The 16,506-nt window shown below is 45.8% G+C and overlaps 1 protein-coding gene across 1 annotated transcript in view; it reads left to right on the top strand.

Annotated features, from left to right (window-relative positions):
* The window catches only part of Slc26a5 (solute carrier family 26 member 5), a 38,289-nt gene extending 22,784 nt beyond the window's left edge, over positions 1–15,505 (top strand). Inside the window, exons 8-18 of the mRNA XM_048433508.3 lie at positions 1,684–1,831; positions 3,340–3,453; positions 4,522–4,599; positions 5,247–5,342; positions 5,514–5,620; positions 9,053–9,122; positions 10,209–10,301; positions 11,095–11,202; positions 11,999–12,199; positions 12,762–12,816; positions 14,967–15,505. Of these exons, the coding sequence (XP_048289465.3) occupies positions 1,684–1,831; positions 3,340–3,453; positions 4,522–4,599; positions 5,247–5,342; positions 5,514–5,620; positions 9,053–9,122; positions 10,209–10,301; positions 11,095–11,202; positions 11,999–12,199; positions 12,762–12,816; positions 14,967–15,160 (1,264 nt within the window). The 3' untranslated portion in view covers positions 15,161–15,505. The remainder of the gene's footprint in view (positions 1–1,683; positions 1,832–3,339; positions 3,454–4,521; positions 4,600–5,246; positions 5,343–5,513; positions 5,621–9,052; positions 9,123–10,208; positions 10,302–11,094; positions 11,203–11,998; positions 12,200–12,761; positions 12,817–14,966) is intronic.
* Positions 15,506–16,506: the final 1,001 nt, after the last annotated feature.

A 16,506-nucleotide genomic window follows, 5' to 3' on the forward strand; every position in this document is an offset into this window, starting at 1 on the left:
CATGAACCTGTGGGAGGCATTGCATGTAAGCATCAAAACAGCAAGTCTGAAGGCCGCCTAGATTTAGTGAGAAAGACACATCTAGACAGGAGAAGTAGTTGCGGCTTCTGTGGCTGGAGGCTGAGTCTGAAGCCAACCCCTGCGCTTATCAGTATGTACACATAAACAGATCCTGACTGGCCCAGAAGGCGGCAGCTGACAGGTAAGAATCCCAGACTCACTTTCTCGAACTTTTTTCAAATATCCTGCTGTGCTATCCTTCATTTCAGGCCTAAACCAGCTACCGGGTTGTCCCTCTTTGCGTCAGACCTCTGGGTTTGTCTTTCTGTTCTTTGCACCTGAAAGGATCCTTATTTTTTACATATAGTTTGGAATATTAATGGTACCTATGAAATAGGTCTGTTGGGAGGAAGAAAAGAGAAGTTGTATGTAATAAATAACCTAGGCTTAACAGGCATGATGTCTCCTCCCCCTCCTCCCCTCCCTTTCCATACCGCAGGATTCGCAATGCCCTTCTGCCCTTGTAGTTTGACACAGCGTGGAAACATTGGTGGAAAAGGCAAAACATTCATGCTACTGTGCTCTCAGTGGGAGAACTAATCGGGCTTACACAGTGGTGTAGCCTCGTCTGTAAAGTCGGGGTGACGTAAAGTCGGGGTGACATAAAGTCAGGGTGATGAAAGTCGGGGTGATGTCAAGTTGGAGTGATTTAAAGTCAGGGTGATGTCAAGTCGGAGTGATTTAAAGTCGGGGGGTGACGTAAAGTCGGGGGTGACGTCAACTCGGGGTGACGTCAAGTCGAGGTGACGTCAAGTCAGGGTCAAGTCTGGGTGACGTCAAGTCAGGGTGACGTCTAGTCGGGGTGACGTCAAGTCAGGGTCAAGTCAGGGTGATGTAAAGTCGGGGTGATGCTTCACTCATGGTCGATGAGAAATAGTCAGGTAAGCCCAAGACACAGCACAGAAGACTGCACACACGAGAATGTGACAATCGACTTGCATAGCAAGTAAGTTATTTAACCCCATGCCTTGAACTGAGTAAGATGCCGCTGCGATTCCCACTGTGGCTTCCCTCGTAACTCTGCGGGAACGCTCTACCATGTTACATTTAGGACAGATGTTCCAAACCACCAATACTGGGAAACGCTGACTCCTGAAGTTGCACCTTAGCTCCCCCAATTTCCATGTGAGACCGTCTCTCTTCTCTCTTCCGTGTTAGAACTCAACCGAAGGGACAGGGACACAGGAAGAGCAGAGGGGAGACGTGAGTCTGTTGCCAGGGCAACAGTTCTCCACCGAAGCCGCGCTTGTCCCAAACTCTCTCCACCCGAAGCCCGACTCGGATGTCTGTGGCATCTGAATACTCCACCGCCCCTGCCTTCACCCTAGGCTTACTTAGACCTGACATCAGGCATGAGGTTACCCTGCTATAAATACCTCAGCACCTGATCCACACCGATAGCCTGTCCCGCAGAAAGTCACTCCACAGTATGGACCAGGAAAGGACGTGGGCAGCGGGAGGGCCCTTCTTGCTGCCACTAAGAACCAACAAGTACAAGAACCCGAGCACTGGGCATTGCATTAGAAGATAATGCACCCACACACACACCCGCGTTCCGCCCCCGCACTGTGTGTTTACCCGCAGCGGTCGCAGCTCTTGACTTAAAGCGCCTTGGCTTTTCAGGCTACTCCCGCCCGCCAACCCGGACACCAGTCTCTTCCACCTCGTGTACGTGGATGCCATCGCCATCGCCATCGTTGGATTTTCCGTGACCATCTCCATGGCCAAGACCCTAGCAAATAAACACGGCTACCAGGTTGATGGCAATCAGGTAAAAAAAATGATCAGTTTCACACGGGAATTTCCCTGGGGCGCGAGCGCCAAGCTCTGCTGAAGGCGGCAAGTTTAGTAGGCAAGCCTTCTTTCTGGTGCTGGACACAGCTGAAGCATGTGTTTTGCTGACACTGCAATGTGCTCCTCCCTCCTTCTCTCTCTCCCTCCCTCCCTCCCTCCGTTCGTCTCCCTTGCTTCTTCTTTCTCTCTCCCTTCCACCACTACCACACACAAGGTCTCACATTGTGTCTATTGACCTGGAATCCGTTATGTGGCCCAGGCTGGCCTCGAACTCACAACAGTCCTGACTGCTGGGATTTTGTCTTCTCTTTGCTGTCTTCTTTTACAATCCAGCTGCCGTGGGTGTTTAATCCAAACACCAGGGCCTGTAATCTTGCTCTTGTGTCTATTTTAGTTCATTGCATTTTCCCCCAAAATCTTATGGCAGATTCTTTGATTTTTTTTAAAGAGTTATTTATTTATTATGTACACAGTGTTCTTAGTATTCTGTCTGCATGTATGCCTGCAGGCCAGAAGAGGGCATCAGATCTCTTTACAGATGGTTGTGAACCACCATGCGGCTGCTGGGAATTGAACTCAGGACCTTTGGAAGAGCAGGCAATGCTCTTAGCCACTGAGCCATCTCTCCAGCCCTGGCAGATTCTTTATATATGTTACAAAATAGCAAATCTTCGCATAGAATGAGAATCCTTTCTGAGAAAGGTCAAACAAATACTTCTCTTTTTTATTTTATTTTATTTTGCTTTTGAGACAGAGTCTCATTGTATGTCTCCGGCTTGCCTGGAACCCACTATGAAGACAGGGCTGGCTTTGAACTCAGAGATCCACCTGTCTCTATCCCCCAAGTACTAGAGTTAAAGGTGTGTACCACTATCCCTTCTAGTGGACACTTTGTCTTAACACAGTGGCATACTGATTGTTTTAGAGACACAGTCTCACTCTGTAGCTAGCCAGCCCCAAACTTGTGGTACCCTGCCTCAGCCTCCAAAGTGCTGGGATCACAGGACATGAACCACGTATCTAAAGGAACCAGATACTGCACATTTATATAAAACCAGCCTAGAAATTCCAAAGTAGCACATAGAGCAGGACTCCCAGGTCCAAAGACGACACCGGCATGCATTTCGTCACAAGCGACAGGCCACACATCTAAAAGGCGCCGGTACTCGTGTCTCCGGAACTTTCTCTTTTGAAAAGTATTTTCTCAGCTTTTTTGCAGGCTTTTTTAAAGCCCTGTTTGTATGGAGAGTGGGTTTGGGAAGCAGGGAGTAGGTAGGAATCACAGCACTTATCTCCAGCACAATACAAATTCAGTTTTCCTCCCACTATACGATATGCCATAATTGCGATTTTTGGACTCATGCTAAAGAAACAGCGTTTGCGGAGCAGAGGGGCAGCCTGTGCTGCTGGCGGGGTGTGTCTAATGCACTCCGGGATCCTCCCTGAGAGTGACCGTCGCCTTTGCTTTGTTCCCGCACGGAAAAGGAGCTCATCGCCTTGGGGATCTGCAACTCCATCGGATCGCTCTTCCAGACCTTTTCAATCTCCTGCTCCTTGTCGCGAAGCCTTGTTCAGGAGGGAACAGGAGGGAAGACGCAGGTGCGTACACCACAGGCTCCTGAGAACTGGCGGTCTAGATGGTGACGCAGGTGCGTAAGCGACAGGCCTCTGAGAACTGGCGGTCTAGGGTGCGTACACCACAGGCCTCTGAGAACTGGCGGTCTAGGGTGCGTACACCACAGGCCTCTGAGAACTGGCAGTCTAGACGGTGAGTCTCTTGGTTCTGTTCTGAATCCAAATAAAGCTACCTACAGAGCCATGCTCCAGTGAGCTGTGTCACAAATCAGAGAAAGGCATGACTGATTGAAGCAAATCACACACACACATATGCTCACACACAGGCACACATATGTAGACATACATGCACATGTGCACACACGCACACATGCACACATACATATGCGCACACGTGCACACACGTGCACACACACAGACACACGTGTGGGCACACACATGCACACACACACAAATCTATAGGAAAGAGGTACCATCTCCAGTTAAATTGGAAATTACACGACACTCCACCTGTTACAGTAAACCTTAAATGTTCAGACATGAGATTTTTCTGCCAGCCTGATACTGAGGGTGGCCAAGAGGCTAGCTCCATCCAATGGGACATTCACACAATGATAGAAGTGTTTATTTTTTTGCACCATCCAGCATGGCCGCCATGAACAAGATGTGGTTCTCGAGTACCTGAAATGTGGCTATGCAACCAAGACCTTTCATTTCAATGTTTAAAAACCGAAATCATGACATGGGGCGGGCAGCTGCCATATTGGACAGCAAATACTAAACTCTGTTCCTGGTCTCAGGCTGACACACCCAACGCCGTTCTCCACCTCTGATGAGAGCATTTGGCCGGGATGCTTACCTAATTCAGTTCTGTTTAAAAGCCGTAAGAGGAACTCACTGTCAAGGAGGGAGCGAAGGGTGTGGGTCGGAGGTAAAGAGCTAGTGTAGTAAGCCTACGTAATGTTTTGGAAGACTTCTTTAAACTGCTATGTTCTTGGTTTTCCCATGGTGAAAATGGCCAAAATAAGCTCAGCCAGTGCCTACTTTTGACTCTGGTCTCAAAGCCCCTTCCATGTGTCTTCTCTCATCCAGCTTGCAGGTTGTCTGGCCTCGTTAATGATTCTTCTGGTCATATTAGCCACTGGATTCCTCTTTGAGTCACTGCCCCAGGTGTGTAGCGTGGGCTTGGTGGGCGGGAGTCCACGCTGTTCTGTTCATGGTTCTGTGGCTGTCTTGGAGGGTTGGGCTTTTCTTCTATGCACTGTAACCTCAGCAAGGGTCGTAATGGCGCCATAGCAAGGACCAGGTCCTGCCCTTTGTCTACTGACAGCCGCACATCCCTGACCTCCTTGGCCGGTTTCCTCATCTGCAAAGGAACATTTGGGCTGGCTGACCCCCAAGACACTTTCTGCCTTCGACCCTCAATGACCTAACATTTTCATTAAAATTCTGAGATGACCTACAACAGTTCGTTTATTTGCTGATTGTATTTCATCTCAAAGAAATCAGAAAAAAAAATGAAGTCATAAGGAGAAAGACTATAGATGAAATAATCCCTGTGGTCACCAATTTTATCCTGGACCTCTTAGCTGTCGTGCAGATTTTCTGGTCGGACACACGCCTGGTTTTCTAGGGCCAACTTTAGATGACCACATGCTGGAAATCCTGGTGCTCACAGCTTCAGAGGTGCCCTGAGTGCCCCATAAGGCTAGGCGGGACAAAGGGGCGGAATGGGCAAAGGGAAGGCGGTGAGAAGCCAGCAATGGAGGCTCTGAGGTCACAACCGGAGAGACAGGGGCGACTGTGCTGTGTTGCAGGCTGTGCTTTCAGCCATTGTGATCGTCAACCTGAAGGGGATGTTTATGCAGTTCTCGGACCTGCCCTTCTTCTGGAGGACCAGCAAAATCGAGCTGGTAAGTAAAGGGGGGTGTGCGTTAGAGGTGAGCAGCCACCAGCAGCGCGAATAAAAGCGTGAGAAAGACCTTTATTCAGGTGAGGCGTGCATGGGTGTGCACGCATGGCTGCGTGTGTTTCTTATGGAATTATTAACATGATTCTCTAGAAGCTTTTCGGCTTTCCTTTAGACCATCTGGCTCACCACCTTTGTGTCTTCCCTGTTCCTGGGGTTGGACTATGGACTGATTACGGCTGTGATCATTGCTTTGCTGACGGTGATCTACAGAACGCAGAGGTGAGTGCCCGGCTGATGTGGTGCAAGTGTCCTGCTGCTGTTTTTCACTCTTCGGGGGCCTTCCATCCAGCCCTCAAATAAATACGCACAGAGTGTTGCTACTACTATTTCTAGCCAGTTTTTCTTAAATGATCCCATCTACCTTTTGTGTCTTGGCTTCCACCTTTCTCTATTTCCGTGTATTTTCTATGCTTCTTCCTCCACGGCTAGCTGGCTGTGTGGCTGGGTGACTGGCCCTGAAGTCCTCCTCTCCTTTTCTTATTTCTTTATCTTTTCTCTCTTTTTCTCCTGCTATGTATTCTCCCTGCCTGCCAGCCCTGCCTATCCTTTCTCCTGCCTTGCTATTTGGCCATTCAGCTCTTTTTTAGACCAATCAGATGTTTTAGGCAGGCACAGGAACGCAGCTTCACAGAGTTAAACAAATGCAACATAAAAGGAAGGAAGACATCTTTACATCATTAAACAAGTGTTCCACAGAATAAGCAAATATAATACATCATAAAATACTTCTCCACCACCGTGTTCTTCACCACAGCGGTGTGAGATGCTCTACTATGCCACCGTTGAAGGAGACCCGGCAAGGGTCTTTTATTCTAAGAACCTGATTCCTAACCTCGCCCCTGCTTGCTCCCCCTCTTCTTAGTCCATCATGGTTTGTCAACACCATGGCACTAACTCTGCGCCTGCTTTCGCAGGTTCTAGCTGCCCCTCCACTCTGAGCTTCCGGGCTCTGCCATCCCTTCTTCCTGGTGAGAAACTGCGTCCACTGGGGAAGGCGTAGAACAACCTTTCAAAACAAGAGCTTTCATGTGAATAAGGGGGGCAGAGAGGTAGGCACCTTACAGTGGTACCACCCACTTAGCTTAGGACAGTGCCCTGCCCACCTGTAATGCACAGGTCAGAGGTCAGTCTACCTGTAGTTACAAGTCACAGGATGGCCCTTTAAGTTTTGAAAGGCCCGGCCTGGAGAGTTGGCTCAGAGGTTAAGAATGCTGACTGCTCTTCCAGAGATCCTGAGTTCAATTCCCAGCAACCACATGGTGGCTCACAACCATCTGTAATGAGATCTGGTGCCTTCTACTGGCCTATAGGATATATGTAGGCAGAATACTGTCTACATAATTAATAAATAAATCTTTAAAAAAAAGTTTTGAAAGGCCCCTTGTGTGGGATTATTGGGGGATGTTAACCCTTTGCCTGCGGAATGGCGGATGCTCCTGCTGTCAATGTAGGAAGTGAACATTTTCATCATTGAAATGACATAAAAGAAAAACGTAAAGAACATGTGGTCTAAGTTGAGACTGGAGTTAACTACTTTAATTAACACATTTTAAAAACTATTGTCTGTTGTCCATTTTTCACCTTTTTAATTGTATTTCATGTGTGCAAGTGTCTTTGCCTGTGTGTGCGTCTGTGTACTGTGTACACACCCAGTGCCTATGGAGAGCAAAGAAGAGTGTTGTATCCCCTGGAATGGGAACTGTAGACGGTTGAAAGCTAACTTACGGGTGCTGGGAATTAGACCTGCGACCTCTAGAAGAGAAGCAAGTGCTCTTAACGACTGAGCCGTCTCTCTCCAGCCCCCTGCTGTCCATTTTCTCTCAAAGAGGTTTCCCCCTTGTTATACAAGTTCTTACTAGAATATAGAAGAGTTCCTTCTCTCAGAGCTCTGGTAAATAGTGTGATTAAAGATGCCTAGGGGGCCGAGGGTGAAGCTCAGGGGTAGAGTGTGTGCTTTCCAGAAACGAGGCCCCAGACCAGCCCTCAGATCCAGGACAAACAAGGTCTGTATCCTCTGACAAACCACAGGATAGAATCTGAGAAGTAAATGACTTGTTCTCTTTACTGGGTCGGGTTTCATGATTTCTTATCAAGGGTTGTTCTTTGTTTTATTTCTTTAACGATACACTTCTTCGTCTCCCTCAAAATAATTAGATTGAGTTTTATGTCCTGTCCTTTCTGGCTTTCCTGGAATTTTGCAGGTTGGCATTTGGGAGGCCATCACTCAAAACTCCTGTCTATTCTCAGTTGCTTCTTATTCTAGAATTAGGGCACACATCCAGGAGCCAGCTACTAGCACATTAGTTTTGCTGTTGTCGTAGTTACGGTTTCTATTGCTGTAATGAAACAAGACTAAAAGGAAATTGAGGAGGAAGGGTTTATTTGGCTTACACTTCTGCGTTGTAGTCTATCACTGAAGGAAGTCAGGACAGAAACTCAATCAGGGCAGGAAGCTGGGGGCAGTTGCTGATGCAGAGGCCATGGAGGGGTACTGCTTACCGATCTGATGCCCATGACTTGCTCGGCCTGCTTTCTTATAGAACCCAGAACCACCAGCCCAGGGGTGGCCCCACCCAGAATTGGCTGGGCCCTCACGGATCTAACACCAATTCAGAAAACGGCTTAACTGCAGCCTGGTCTTACGGAAGCATTTTCTCAACCGATGTTCCCTCCTTTCAGATGCCTCCGAAAGGACATAAAACTATCAAACTGACACAGAACTCTCAGCACAGGCATGTTCCAAACGCTCGGGTTCCCTCCGAGGACACAGCCCAGAGGAGAAACCTGCATTCTCCAAACCATTCCTAAGCATCCTTCCCATGAACTTTGGGCGCTATTGCTACAATGGAGTCTTTCTTTCACCTAAAAGTCCATGCTTTAGTCAGCTTCGGAAAGCTTGATAAAATAATTAGAATCTCCCTTGAGTTGATAGTTGTTGAGGTTCTGCTGTGCTGCCCCAGACAGGCGAGTCTCTCAAGCTGTTGTGGTCAAGAAGACGCTGTCCTTCCCTTCTACACATTGGTCTTCCTATAATTAGTAAGAGTGGCAATAAATGACTATAGCTGCTTACACGCCTAACTCTTTGTGGAAATCAATGTTTTATGTCTTTCCATCCACACAACCCAATGACTTAGCATCCCCATTCCACACATGTAGAAACTCAGTCCTAGGGTGGCTGGGGGACTTACTCCACAGCCTGTGATGAGACAATGATTCACATATGGTTTTTCATGGATCGAGAGGCTGGTTCTTCTTGTTTGGTTTTTGAGACATGATTTCTCTGCATCACTGGCTGTCCTGGAATTCACTCTGTAGACCAACTCAAACTCAGAGTTTCTGCCCACCACTGCCTGCTAAGTGCTGCACACCACCACTGCCCAGCTTCAGAGGCTGATTTGTAGAAATTTTATCATCTTCATCAAACTAAAACATATAGTTATGCATGCTGCAGGAGGTGCGGCAGGCTCCACAATCAGCAAAGAAAACCAATGGATGTTTATGAAAAGAGACTTCTTCACTCCGGGCATCCACTGACTTCTGCTGGGATCAGCAGGATCTAGACCTGTACAGAAAGGGTGCCCGAGCACTCCAGGGGTCAGGGTAACACTTTCCTCATTTGCCAATTGAACTGTTCTTTTGCTCTCTCTACAGCCCGAGCTACAAAGTCCTGGGGCAGCTCCCCGACACCGATGTATACATTGACATAGATGCATTTGAGGAGGTAGGACCTTTCTCTGATACCTTACCTGAGTGTGAACATGTGGCGGGGGAGTGTGTCTACCTACGGGGAAGAAGAGAAGGGGAGACGTGAAAGACGCAGTTTCTGTTCACTGTCTGGACTCCGTTTCGTACTCTATTAATACCTAATATACCTGAGGTGTATGAATTACCCCACTTCCTGATGTTCGTTTTCAATAAGAGTGGATCTATAGAGTACGAACACTACGGCTGAGGATATCTTGTGTGCACATGGCTTTCTTTTGATGAGTTCAAACCAAAGGAGAAATGCCATTGTTAGTCATGCTAAGACCTAGGCGGTGGGATGGTGGCCCCCTCCCACTTCATCTTCAATAGTTAGATAGAACCTCAGTGTTCTTTGATTTTGATGTTCTTGTTATCTGCAGAATCTCAAGGACTTTATAAAATCTTTGAAAGCTATTTTATTTGTTTTCTGCTTGGGGAAAGACCGAGATTCGCTGTAAGCTGTTGGAAAATGAGCCTGGTGTCAGGATAGACATTTCTCTATTAATTACTAAACTCTAACAAGCATCTTCGGGTTCCATGAGGCTTCTCGAGAAAAAAAATCACTCTGCTTTATTTGAGCTGAATTGTGCGTCCAACCAAGTACCTCGTTGGCCTGCAGTCCCCATCTGGCAACAGCCCAGCCTTTCTTTTCTCCTTTGGGTGATTTTTCCAGCTCTTCCTTGTGTTTAGTGGTTAAAAAAAAAAGCCAAGATTAACTCATAAAATAAATAGGAGGATGTGTGTTTTCTAAGCTTTCCAATGAGGCAGTGAGTCCTGTGGTCCCGTCTCCTTGTGAGGCAGAGGTGGGAGGGTTGCTTCAGTCCAGGAGAGGAGGTCGGGCCTGGGCAACAGAGCCTCACACGCAGCCTCTCCTTTGTAAGTCTCCTTTTGAGTTTTTGTTGAGTGACATAATTTTATCCAAGCACGGTAAGCAGACCCTTCACACTTTCTATTGTCAAGGGCCCTCTTTCTGTTTCATCTCCATGTTGGAGGAGGGAGTTGACTGCAATCTTGATTCTGAAATATACCCAGCTGTTAAAACTGTTAATGTTTTACCTCTCAGGTGAAAGAAATTCCCGGAATAAAAATATTCCAAATAAATGCCCCAATTTACTATGCAAACAGTGACTTGTATAGCAACGCACTAAAAAGAAAGGTGAGCGCCTTTTTGATTATTCATTAAGAGTGATAAATAAAAATAAAAACACAATTTTGATTTTTTAAATTAGAAACTAAAAGTTGATCGTTTCTGAGGAGGGCTTTGTGGGTTGGAAGACAGTAAAGAATTGCTTCTCGACCTAAGTGAAATATACAGAAAATTCACTATATTAAGCTTTCTGGGTTTGTTTTGTTTTGTTATTTTGTTTTTCAAGACAGAGTTTCTCTGTGTAGCTCTGGTAGATCCTGAAACTCACTCTGTAGACCAGGCTGGTCTTGAACTCAGAGATCCACCTGTCTCTACCTTCCAAGTGCTGGGGTTAAAGGCATGCACCACCACCGCCCAGCTATTTTAAACAGTTTTAAGTGCAGCGTGCAGTGTCTGTCGTTAAGCACACTGCCAGGGTTAAGCAGCCATCAGCTCACTCCTTTGTCACGTGTATTCATTAAAGAAATGGAAAGGTAGTCTCACTCTGAGGTCCCTGTGGGCTGTGATCAAAGCTCAGCCTTCATTACCCACAAGGACAAGCTTAAGACTCTCACAAGTCCACATTTAATAAATACCGCTTGTTTTTTCCAGTTCTTCAGTGTCTGCTAGTCTTGAATAAAGAGTCAGACCAAGAAAATAACTAAGGGCTCTCACTCAGTTCAGGGCATCTGAGGGAAAGGCTGGGAAGATAACGTGGCCCAGCATGCAGTTGGCCTGGGTGAAAGAACTGGGGATTTAGTGGCGTTCGGGTGGGTCCTTGGGACTAATGGAGTGTGACTCTGCCTACCTTGTCTTTGCAAAGACTGGCGTCAACCCGGCACTCATAATGGGAGCGAGAAGAAAGGCCATGAGGAAGTACGCAAAGGAAGTTGGGAATGCCAACGTGGCCAATGCGACCGTTGTCAAAGTGGTAAATGACCTTGTTCTGTGTGTCCTCCACCTTTAACCAACATGGCATGACGGCTCTAGGCTTCCCCTATGATAATACGTGGTAAGGCTGGGTGAGCTGGTGCCCGTCAGGAGGCAGAGGCCAGCCTGGGGTGTGTGAGATCCTATCTCAAAAGCAAAATAAGACCGTGATACAATCAGTTATGAGGACGCTGATGAAATAAGCCACAAGAGCATGGTTTGAAAAGTTAAAATAACACAGTACCTTAATAAATTTGACAGTGTACTTTATTCCGCTGATGATTCAAAACCCAAAGACTAGTTTTTGCGGTTAGAGTTCTGGTAACGTGGCCTGTCACGCTGACATCCATAGGGACTATTTCCTAAGTTGGAAGGAAAGTATGACTGAGAAGAATAACGTGTAGAGAAGAATAAAGGGGAGTGTGTACGCCTGAGGAAACACAGCTAAATCTGAATAAATATACATATAAGTTTTGAGAACACGTGAGTTTATTTTCCATTATAAATCTTTCTTATAGGAAAAAAGTGAGTTGTTTAGAAAATCCATGACTTATGGTGCTGGGGAGATGGCTCACAATTAAGGGCGTTAGCTGCTCTTCCAGAGGTCCTGGGTTCAACTCCAGCACCCACATGATGGCTCGCAACTCCAGTCCCAGGGGTATGATGGCCTCTTCTGGCCCCCATGGGTACTGCATGCACATGGTGCACGGACGTACATGCAGACATGTCACTCATACACGTAAATAGTTAACTTTAAAACATAAAGGAGAAGATGTATGGTCTCAATTTTGACGCAGGATGCAGAGGTGGATGGAGAAGATGCTACAAAGCCGGAAGAAGAGGATGATGCAGTAAAATACCCTCCAATCGTCATCAAAGCAACATTTCCCGAAGAGATGCAGCGATTTATGCCCCAGGGGGAGACTGTTCACACTGTCATTCTTGACTTTACCCAAGTCAACTTTATCGATTCCGTTGGAGTGAAAACTCTGGCCGGGGTAAGTACCACCTGGAACAAGTCATCCAGTGTCTGTGCATCCAGCTTTCCGCCAGTCACCTCAGGGGCAGGGACCAGAGCCCCTTGTCTGTCAGTTCTTACTTTGTGGATGCCTTTGAAACTTCTGGTTATGGAGATTTCTTTAAATGTAGAGTAAAATCTGATGATTCTCATGTACAGCCCTCACTCAGCTGCAGCAATTAACAGCTGATGGCCAGTCTGCCTTCATGAATTCCCAACACTACATCCTAAATGTCCCATTATCGGTCCATATCTTAGTATCTAGCTCCATAATATTTATTTAAAAATCATTATCCTAGTACCTTTATTACACCAAAATAAAATTTAATAATGCTTTGATACTCTTAGTCGCTGTTGGCATGGAAACCAAATAGGTACAAAATTACTTTAGCTTATTAGCCTAACGGTGCGTAATTGCTGAAGCTAAGAAGCCTGAGGAAGTGAACCCGAGCGTCTCGTGTCTTTCACCCATATCAGTAGAAAATGACTTGCACGTGAAGCAGGGCCAAGACGAGTTGAACCTTGTTTTGATATCGTTACAGATCGTGAAGGAATACGGAGATGTTGGTATTTATGTGTACTTAGCCGGATGCAGCCGTGAGTACACCTCAGGATGGGAAAGGCTTTTTATTTTGGATTTATTTATGTTATGTGTATCGGTGCTTTGCCTGCATGTATGTGCATGTACCATGGGCATGTCTGGTGGCCGCAGGGGTCAGAGGAGGGATCAGAACCGCTAGAACTGTAGTTAGGAATTGCTGGGAACCACTGTACTGGTGCTGGGGTCCAAACCGGGGTCCTCTGCAAAGGCATCTGTGGCTCTTGAGCCATTTCTCCAGCCCCCGGATGGAGAAAGTTTTAATAATCTTGTTTTTGGTGGTTGGTTAGTTTTTGTTTTATTTTTTTTAAATTAACTGCACTTGCTACTTTTCCCTGTAATTTAAACTTTTCTATAGAATAAAAAAAATCACTCCTCTGAGAAATCACCATAAAGCCAGTTTTGAAATCAGCTAGCTGCAGGTGTTGAGACGGCCTTCTGGCCTAGAGCCGGAAGACAGGAATTGGTCAGAGTTTCCTGTTCTAGTAGCTACTACACACAAGTCATCATTCTGTCGGTCTTTCTGCTGGCCAGGATTTCCATCCAATGGAATAGCTTTCCTGATGCTTTTGTTTTATATGTTATCTTGGCTGAGAAGGTGCTTAAAAACAAAATCTACACAAAGACATCATCGTCATTCTTAGTCTGTGAAGTCGGTGAGAACACGAATGGACGCCAGCAGCACATTTTAAAGGCACCTGGTAGAGAACAAGTTCTCACAGAGGAAGTAGTTATGTGCAAAATGGAGCAGCCCCCATGAATAGCAAACAGACAACAGCTTTTAAGTTACAAATTCAGCCAATTCGTATCTTCCTGTAGACACACAAATGGCACCTGTCATTTGTCCATTACCTCATCATCTATCCAAACAAAAGTCAGGAAAAAATCTTCAGTATCAAAAGGAACTGGATGGGGGCAGGTGTGAAGGTCTTCAACACCAGCCTTCAGGAGGCAGAGGCAGAGGCAGAGAACTCTGAGTTTGAGGCCAGCCTGTTCTGCAGATTGAGTCCCAGGACAGTCAGGGGTATGTAAAGAGCCCATCTTTATATATATATAATTATATATCTATATTATATGTATAGAATGAAACCCTATATGAATATTATGAAATGAATAAGTGAAAGTACAGCTTTATAATAGATTATCAGGCAATGATAAAGATAAGTACTAAGTAGATCTGGGGATGTGCTCATTTGAAAGAGTGTTTGCCTGGCATAAATAAGGATCTGGGATCAATCACCAGTGGAAATTAAAATAAACCTAAACACAGTCCAGAATTACAGAGAGCTACTGAGTGTTGTATTCAGGCAAGGAATGAGGGAAAATAAGAACTTGTTTTCTTTCTGAAATGAGCTTGCTATATAGTTCAGACACTCCTCAAACCTGCAATCCTCTTTGCCTCGGCATTCCTAGAGGCAATATGATAGGCATGCACCACTGTGCCCAGTGAGGACACACACACATGCACATGCGTGCGCACACACAAAAACATGCAAGGCGTTCCTATGTATCTCTGACTAGCCTAGAACTCCTATGTAGTCCAGGCTATCCTCAGATTTACAGAAAGCTGTCTGTTTCTGTTGCTCAAGGGCTAGAATTAAAGACGGGCACCACCACACCCTGCACGCCACACACAGTTTTATACATTCAAATGTTATGTAAGTCTTATACCAGTCTGTCTCAATCTTATCACAGTGTGTGTGTGTGTGTGTGTGTGTGTGTGTGTGTGTGTGTGTTACTATGTAATGCCAGGTGTAAACCCCAGCACTTGGAAAAGGGGAAGGCAGGTCAATCAAGAGTTCAAGGCCAGCCTAGGTTACCTGAGAATCTGTCTCTAAATTAACAAGCTAATTCTTTAAACTATGAACAAATTACTCTTTTCAATGTTTGAGATCAAAACATGGAATGTGAGGCTGGACGGCAGTGGCACACGCCTTTAATTTCAGCACTCAGGAGGCAGTGGCAGGCAGATCTCTCTGAATTGGAGGCCAGCCTGGTCTACAAGAGCTAGTTCCAGGACAGGCTCCAAAGCTACAGAGAAACCCTCTCTCGAAACAAACAAGCAAAAACCCCAAAGACAAAAACAAATATTTTTTTAAAAAAAAAAAAGTGTGGAATAATGTGAAATATGTTTCTTTTCTTTGTATAGCACAAGTTGTGAATGACCTCACTCGCAACCGGTTCTTTGAAAACCCCGCCTTAAAAGAGCTTCTGTTCCACAGTATCCACGATGCAGTCTTAGGCAGCCAAGTCCGAGAGGCAATGGCCGAGCGAGAAACCTCAGCTCCGACTCCCCAGGACGACATGGAGCCCAACGCCACACCCACCACACCCGAGGCATAAAGGACATATATGGGGTTGTGCACCTCTCCTGAACTCTAGACTGACACATGTTCTCTTCTCCACCCCAGGAAATTTTAGTATTTAAGGCTTGATTTGGAGGGTGAATGATAAGATGTATCTAATACTTGTGTTGTTGGATGTTTCAAAGATTAACTGGCCTTTTACGCTTATGGAGTGACACTTCTATTATACCCTAGTGTTATCTTTGTTTTTTTATTTTTATTCTCACTTTTGATTTATTATCTATTAACCTCTAGGAAGGTTACAGACCATATGAAACGACAAAATTAGCAAATGTCTTGAAGTCTGTATATAAAATATAAATTACTTCTAATTTCAAACTCATATTTTTGTACTACTCAATCTAAAAGAAGGAAATAAAGGAAGGAAGGGAGGAAGGGAAGGAGGGAGGAAAGGAAGGAAGGGAGAGAGGGAGAGAAAGAGAGAGAGAGAGAGAGAGAGAGAGAGAGAGAGAGAGAGAGAGAAATGGCTCACACCATTCTTTACAAAGGGAGACTGTTCCTTCTGGACTGCAGGAACACACCCATCTCAAAACATTTGTCTTGGTCATGTAGAGTTCGAAGATGAGATTTTTATATCCCACCCCTCCACACACACACAGCTTCTGGGTCATGCTTTCCTCTATGAAAGGAGTTGGGTCCAGCTGATGTCGGTGGGTCCCTCCAATATTCTTCACCTGCATCTCTGCTTCTGGAGGCGTTTCTTCTGGTTCACGATCTTCACCTTCACCGAAAGCTGCTGCTAGTCAGAGGGTTTTTGGAGCAAGACTTGGAACCATTTTCTTAGGTATCCATCTTGATTGATCCATCTTGGCCAATCTGAACTTTGGGATTTTTGTGGGTTTGTTGGGGGGTCTGTACCAGTAGCTTCTTCAGCTGTCATGCATGACTGGAAGAAACTGTTCTCAAAGGTTTTTCTGATTCTTCAGGTCATCGGGTGGTTCTGGCTGGCGGGGGCTTGTCCGGCTTCTCTCCCGCCTCCCTGTCCAGCATCTGGCCCACTCCTGCGCCTCCTCCCTTGGTGATTTTAAGCTTTGTAAGCTGAGCACTTAAGCACGTTTACGTATTTCTTAGGACGTGCTATCAACAGACAGTTAGTGGTTCCTTGGTTTTGTGCTTGTTTGGGAGCAGACTGTCCACAGTCAGTTTCCTAACAGAAGAGGAAACCTAAAATGTTCTACAAGTACTGGATTTACATGAGTGATTATTACAGAATTGATCTAAGTGCACTGTTGGTAAGTTGAGAAATAGACAAAGGAGAATAAGAAAACAAAACATATCCTCCCTTCTCAGAAATGACCACTATTGGTATTTAATGAGTATTCC

This window comes from Myodes glareolus, chromosome 27 (assembly GCF_982192425.1).
Source record: "Myodes glareolus chromosome 27, mMyoGla1.1, whole genome shotgun sequence".
NCBI lineage: Eukaryota > Metazoa > Chordata > Mammalia > Rodentia > Cricetidae > Myodes > Myodes glareolus.